The sequence below is a fragment of the Lactuca sativa genome, chromosome 5, assembly GCF_002870075.4.
Source record: "Lactuca sativa cultivar Salinas chromosome 5, Lsat_Salinas_v11, whole genome shotgun sequence".
Lineage (NCBI taxonomy): Eukaryota > Viridiplantae > Streptophyta > Magnoliopsida > Asterales > Asteraceae > Lactuca > Lactuca sativa.
In genome coordinates, this window is record NC_056627.2 from 32251837 (window position 1) to 32259285 (window position 7449).

General features: G+C 33.4%; 2 protein-coding genes across 2 annotated transcripts; one reads left to right on the forward strand and one right to left on the reverse strand.

Moving 5' to 3' along the window:
- The first annotated feature begins 1422 nt into the window (after positions 1-1422).
- On the forward strand, positions 1423-4477 carry LOC111904844 (probable serine/threonine-protein kinase WNK3). The gene is made up of 8 exons (XM_023900554.3): positions 1423-1623; positions 1706-1828; positions 1931-1968; positions 2235-2462; positions 2538-2761; positions 2850-3007; positions 3109-3418; positions 3488-4477. The coding sequence occupies exons 2-8, from the start codon at positions 1739-1741 to the stop codon at positions 4180-4182; spliced, it is 1743 nt and encodes a 580-aa protein (XP_023756322.1). The 5' UTR covers positions 1423-1623; positions 1706-1738; the 3' UTR covers positions 4183-4477.
- Positions 4478-6239: 1762 nt separating this feature from the next.
- On the reverse strand, positions 6240-6611 carry LOC111904894 (uncharacterized). The gene has a single exon (XM_023900603.2). It carries the CDS (start codon positions 6609-6611, stop codon positions 6240-6242), a length of 372 nt encoding a protein of 123 aa, XP_023756371.2.
- Positions 6612-7449: the final 838 nt, after the last annotated feature.

A 7449-nucleotide genomic window follows, 5' to 3' on the forward strand; every position in this document is an offset into this window, starting at 1 on the left:
AAGAAATGCCAAGGTATGAACTTTATACCTCAAATAGCTTAGAAATCAGAAGATAATGATGGATCCAAACCAGATCCTTGCTTCCTTGCACCAATGTGAACTTCCTTCTTCCTCAAGTTTCACTACAATACAAAGAATAAGCTCCAAATCAAGAAGATAGGCTCTCAAACATGCATGGAGGCCAATGGCATCATTTTGAAGGGTTAGAGGCGGAAGAGGAAGCCCTAATCCTTGAGATTGGGTGGTTAAATACGGAAGAAACCCTAAAAGATAATGGGATTGGAATGCAACAAGTGCCACATCGTAACATTCCTCTTTCCACGTCGTGGCAGTCATCAGATACGCGTTTCACACATTTAGCATGACCAAAAAAATTCATGTTTGAGCACATATTTATGTGTGTGTGTTTATCTTAAACGGAAAATTCATAGTCTTTGTTGAAAAATTCATGTTTGACCAAAAAAATTCATAGTTCGTCAAAAAATTCATATTGACAAACTAAACCTACAATAATCGACCACAATGATAATTTTTAAACAAGACAAACAAGTTCAAATTTAAGATGTGTATAAGAAAACTTAGGTGACTAAATGTGTACACAAAACAAAGTCTGTTACTTTAATAAGTCATTATCTCTTTATAGTTTGACATCAGATTAAACAAATTTAGATTGATATAAGTTTTTTGGTTTCATATATGGTTCCAAATATATTTAAAATAAGACCGAAAGTTGAATATTTTGTTGATAAAATTATTTTAAAACATTGTCATGTCGTTACCATATCATCATCTTGTCATTGTTAAAGCAATAGTCCAATAAGTAAACAAGTTACGATATACATTTTTCTTTACATAAATGGAACTTCAGTGATAAAACATCTTGAAAAAAGGTTTAAGGTACCCATATGAAACAATCTGAAAACTTGTTTGCTATTTAGTGATATTAGCTGTCTTTCAAACTTGAAAAACGTTGTACTAAACATCAACATGTCTATTTATTAATTTATTCCCATAACAATGTCTAAAAGGTAGAGTTAGGCCTTCGGCGCCTATAGATAAAGGCGCACCGTCCCTCCATTCCATCTAAGCATCCACATAATGTTATATCATATATGGATTCTTTTGATTAAATCAAACCAAATTATGTATTAACTATGTTGTCCGGTTTCGGACCAAACAATTTTAGATTGGTTGAATTTTTGTTTCATTATTTTGGTTTTCTGGTGTCGGTTCTAGATCCAATATCCAACATGATGCTCATCCCTAAAATACATACACAATAACCAAAAAGCAAGTATTTTTCTAAATAGAAGAAATATGCCTATTGAGACACAATTCAGGGGTATTTCTTGTAATTCATTCGTAATCTTTGATGTGTAAATTCCCCCAATTGACTTTCCATAATGCTTCCAAATTCAAACTTTTTTTTTATTAGATTTGATCTGAACAAAAAACAGAACAATTTACTAAGCTGAATTCCTGAAGCTTCTTCTAGATCTCTCACGGCTCTTTCTTCATATTCGCGTATTCAAATTCTTCAAATTTATCCCTAAAATTCATAGAAGTACATCAATATTGTGAATCCTCAGTTCATGATTGGGTTGCCGGCGGCAGGATTTTCCGGTCAGAAATGACGATTGTTTGTGAGTTTTTTTTGTTGAATTTACGTGAATTTAGAAGTTGATCTGTTTTTTTGTTCGCAAAGAGTTAGGGTTTTACGAAGGAAAAACATACAGAAATGCCATTGGAATCGTCGATGTCAGACCATGAACCGGACGATTCCGATACTGAGTTCGTTGAGATCGATCCATCCGGTCGTTATGGTCGGGTTAGTACGCTTAATTTCTTAATTCCTTAATTTCATTTGACTATTATATGTTAAGATTTTGATTTGTTTTTAATCTGATTGTGATATTGGGATAACTGGCAGTATAAAGAAGTGCTGGGAAAGGGGGCTTTCAAAAGAGTGTATCCTCCATTTGCATTGTTATTCTATACTCATTTCTTTAAGAGTCATAACGATGAAAAAAAATGCTGCCTTTGACATTTGATGTCACATTCCACCTTCATATATGACATGGATTCGCATCAAGATTGAACCTTTTGATATCAAATTTGCAATTACAAATTACTATATCCGACACTGAAATTATTGTGTAGAATAATCAATAATACAAACATGTTCTTGTTTATTGGAGCTTTATTTGATTCCTTGATCACTACTGGAAATTTAGCTACAAAGCATTTGACGAATTGGAAGGAATTGAAGTAGCCTGGAATCAAATTAGGGTTTCTGATTTCTTAAGAAACCCCGAAGAGCTAGAGCGGCTATACTCAGAAGTTCATTTGCTCAAGACACTCAAGCACAAAAACATCATCAAATTCTACAATTCTTGGGTTGATACAACACATGAGCACATCAACTTCATCACCGAGATTTTCACATCTGGAACATTAAGACAGTACGTTTTTTAACATTAAGACTGTAGATACATATTCTAAATGATGATAGGCACATAATTGAAATTGGTATATAGGTATCGCAAGAAACATAAGCATGTAGATCTGAGAGCATTAAAGAAATGGTCTAAACAAATATTAGAAGGACTTTTGTATCTTCATAGTCATGATCCTCCTGTTATACATCGTGATCTTAAATGCGACAACATTTTTGTCAATGGGAATCAAGGAGAGGTCAAAATTGGAGACCTTGGACTTGCTGCCATTCTTCGCCAAGCTCGTTCTGCTCACAGTGTCATTGGTAAGTCCAAGTCCAAATCCAAGTCCACACCTTTTTCCTTTTGACTTTTTTTTTTTGATTTTTGATTTTCTAAATTTGATGTGTTTAGGTACTCCGGAATTCATGGCACCAGAGCTTTATGAGGAGGAATACAATGAACTTGTAGATATTTATGCATTCGGAATGTGCTTACTTGAATTAGTGACATTTGAATATCCTTATTGTGAATGTGCCAATGCTGCTCAGATATATAAGAAAGTGACATCAGTAAGTAATTCATGAGTCATGACCCCCTGCTCTTTCATTTCCATACTCTCTCCACAATTTACATCTATACCCTTTACTTTTTTTTTAATGAATCTTGTTAGGGTATAAAACCGGCTTCATTAGCAAAAGTCAAAGATCCTGAAGTCAAATCATTTATAGAGAAGTGTATTGCTAAACAATCCGATAGGTTATCAGCCAAGGAATTGCTCATGGATCCGTTTCTACGCGATGAGCATGATGGCATGAATAGACCAGGTCAATCCAATTCCAATTCTGGTCCCGGTTCCGGTTCCGGTTCCGGTTCCAATCCCAATTCCAATCCGCCCGATATTGCTAGAGATTTCACAGTCAAAGGTCAAATGAAAGACCTGAATACCGTATTCCTAAAGCTACGAATAGAAGATACAACAGGTTGGTTTTTTTTTTTTTAATCGATTTTTTTTTCTTGAATTAAATTTAAAATTTTGAGTGTGGGGGCAGGGAATGTTCGGAATATTCATTTCCCGTTTGACACGGATAACGATACATCAATTGCTGTTGCTAGTGAAATGGTGGAAGAATTGGATTTAACAGATCAAGATGTTTCCACAATTGCTGAAATGATCGATGCAGAAATTCGTTCTTGTATTCCCGATTGGGCTCCAAGAGATTACGATGATGATCAAGATGATGCCGATTCCGATTCCAATTCCAATTCCGAAGTTCAAAACCAATCCCAATCCCAATCCCCTATAACAATCAAATCTTCTACTTCACCTGGGACTTTAGCTCTTGAAAGATTGCCTTCGGGTAGAAGATATTGGAGTGATTCACCAAAAGGCTGTTTCTCTCCACTCAGACCAAGAGATTCAAACGCTTCTGAACCAGTAAGTAATGATGGCAAAACAGAAGAAGAAGAAGAAGATAAAGATGATGATGATGATGATGATTATGATGATGATGATGATGATGACGACAATGTTGATACAATTGTTGAGAAACTTGAACATTTGTTGGATGAGCAACAAAAGGAAGTGGATGAACTTAGAAAGAAACATGAGTTGGTGGTGTCGGATATTTTGAAGAAACTTAGGCCCGAAACCCGTCAAGAAGTTGCGAATATTTGTAAATTTGAAATCTGCGAGGAGCCCGAGCCCGAGCCCAATCATGAGCCCGAGCCTGAGCCCGAGATGTAGGAGTTGCCATTTGTCAAAAGTTGAAGGATTGTACCAGTGGCATAGCTGTAGTTTTGGGAAACGATAAGGTCAGTTTATAACCAGTTTTATAGGATTATATATGGTATACGTGTGTGTGTGTGTAGTTGTTTTGAATTTCATAAAGGTTTTTTAAATATGTTTTTGGAAGTATATACTTTTTTTGTACATAAGTTAATTAGTTGTATACCCTTTTATGTATTGGCACAAACGGGTGTTATATCATTTTAATCATTTTATTTGTGTTGGAACGTTTAGGAAGGAAGAATTCGATTTACACATTTTTGTATCTCGTGTTTTTTTATTCGTAAATTGCATAAACGACACTAAATTTTACATAAATTTCTATTTTGGCGTTGTGTTTTCATTTTTCTTAATTAAGTTATTAAGTTTATAATTTTGTTGTAAATTCAACCAATCAACCTGTTCTCGCTTTAGGTGTTTTATGTTTCTGACTAGGCAAAAAGGTGATATAGCTTTCACATCATCGTAGTTGGTAGAGGGATGAGCAAAACTGAAACTGAACCTAAATTGTCGATTTTGGGTTTAGATTTTTCAAAACCGAAAAATTCGGTTTGGGTTCGGTTTTCACGTTAAAACCGAACCAACCAAATGGGTTTAAAACCGAACAGAAACAGATAAAAACCCATGGATTTAAACCTAAAACCCATCAACTAGTTTTAACTTAAATTTTTTTTTTTTTAGTTTCTTTAAACTAGTTGGCTTTTAATATTTCTTAGTTTCTCTTTAAACTAGTTGGTTGATTTTAGTGTTTTTATTTGGTATTAAATTTTGTTGGATTTGTACCATTTTATTTAGAATTCCTGGAAATGGGTTAAAATCCAAAATCCAGCAACTTGGGTTGAACCTGAAAAACTGACCTACGAAACAGAAAACCAAATGCAATGGGTTTCAAAACCCAAAATTGAACTTATTAGTTTGGGTTCAGTTTTACTTAAAACAGATCCAAAACGATCTATGCTCACCCCTAACAGACAGATCCAAAACGATCTATGCTCACCCCTAACAATAGCAAACATTTTGGTTAAACTGAACACTAACGTAGATTTGTACTCATTTTCTCTTATTTTTTATTCTTTTGTTTTCTTAGAAGATCACAATTTTGTACATAAGTTTCCCATGGTTAGAGTGGCGTAAGCAAAACAAAGAAAGTTTCATTTAGGAGATGTAATCGTGGATAGTCATTGTCTTGTTTACACAACTCTATAATGAAAAACCAAAAAACCATTTGAGCCATCATGAGAAGCCATTAAACAAAATCCTGATTTTCTAAGAGAAAAAGAAAAAAAAACGAGAAAATGAATATAGATCTATGTAAAGGTTCAATTTAACATAAATGTTTGTTACCCGTGCTCATATGTGGAAACAATATCGGTTTGTTGTCTACTCGACTTGTGAGAAACATAAAATACTTGAAACCAGTTGGTTAAATTTATAATAAAATTATAAACTTAGTGATTTAGAGGTTGTTTTTGTAAGCTTATTTTTTTTTTTTTTGGGTTTAAGCTTATAAACTTAATAGCTTAATAACTAATCAGCTTATTAGCTTATAAAGTAGAAAAGTGTTTGGATTAACTTATGACTTATAAGCTAATAAGCACTCTTCAAAATAATGTTTTGGTTAGTTTATTTTTTATAAAATAACTAAAATGAATATGTTTACATTACACAATTGGGGAAGAGAGTTATGGTGTTTTTGGAAAAAAGAATAAGGGTAAATGTGTAAATATATATAAATAAGCTCATGCTTTAAAAAAAGATGAATTGAAATAGCTTATGAAAATTGGTTTATTTTTAGATAAAATAAACTCAATAGATTAAGCTAATAAGCTAACCAAAACACAAATTTTTTCACAAGCCCAAAATATAAGCTTACAAGCTAAAAAACCTGGAAAATAAGCTAAAAACACAATTGAGAAAAATAAAAACATACTATCTAAATCAAAATTTTATGTTTCAAATAATATATTAAAAAACTAAATGTTATATACAAGTGAAACATGATAAGATTAATTTTGTCAAACCAAAACCATGGCCATCGTAGTGCAAAACACAGCACAAGCAATAGCCACAAAGCTTCTCTCTTTAATCACAACCTTAAACAAATGCATTACGACTTCACTACTAATCTTCTTCCCTTCCAACACAAGCACACGACGCCGTTTCCCTACGCAACTCAACATCACAAACACTGTTATCAACGTCACCATGGTGGCTCTCGCCATAACCACCAAGAATCCGCCCACCACCAGAACACCCACAACCGGAATGTAAAAAAACGGCCACCTTGAACCACTGTGGTCGGTGTGAGAGAAAAGGATGTACAATAAAGAAAGCAGAAAGAACAAGCATGATGCGGCGGCTCCGGTGATAGCTGGTCTAGTGATCATTGTACTCCTCGGCGGTGGTTTTGGGTGGAGACGGTGGTGTGGATTAGGAATCAAATGGATTGGTTGTTGTTGATGTATTGGAATCAAATTGGACCTGTGGGGTGAGACTATAAGAACACCAATTTTATTAATATAATAATATGAGGATTATAATATAATTACATGTAGATATTGTTTTTTTAAAGTTTCTTAATATAAAGTTTGCCATCTTTGACCACTGTCAATTTATTTTACTTTGGTTTTATAAAATAATATTATTAAATTAAAACAAATGGAAAAACGACAAGCATATATACACAATAAGTACAATTTAAGGGTAAGGAGATAATACTTTCACGTGCGTTGACGGAGATACATGACGTCATCGACCGGCGACGTCCTTTTGTTTTTAACGTTGCCAACGACGTCGTTAGGCTTTGCATCCCGTGATTTTCCTCTTTGGTTTGTTCGAAAAATTCCGGAAATTTTCTTTACCGTGATTATTTGGTTTTATAATCAAATTGGACATTTATTAAAAAAAATGATATATACGTATATAATTATATAATAGAAAGAAATAAATGATGTATCAACAATAGTTCTCACAATCGAGAATCAAGCAAAAATTATGTATGATTTGTTTGGATACAGTTAGTAACCATAATTGATTATCTCTTCTCTAAATATTATTAAAAGAGAATCCTTAATTCACCAATAAAGTAATCAGGGCCCTTGATTGTATCTCAATCATATGATTTCCACCCTTAGATCAAATATATGACATCATCTTCTCCAAATAAAATTCAAACATTTAATTAGAGAATCTTTAAATTTAGCAATTATATTTCAAACACAATTA

Coding starts and splice junctions, on each gene's coding strand:
- LOC111904844 (XM_023900554.3), top strand. CDS start 1,739: ATGCCATTGGAATCGTCGATGTCAGACCATGAACCGGACGATTCCGAT. Junction 2,762..2,849: donor TTCTGCTCACAGTGTCATTG/GTAAGTCCAAGT, acceptor TGATGTGTTTAG/GTACTCCGGAATTCATGGCA. Junction 3,008..3,108: donor TATATAAGAAAGTGACATCA/GTAAGTAATTCA, acceptor GAATCTTGTTAG/GGTATAAAACCGGCTTCATT.
- LOC111904894 (XM_023900603.2), bottom strand. CDS start 6,611: ATGATCACTAGACCAGCTATCACCGGAGCCGCCGCATCATGCTTGTTC.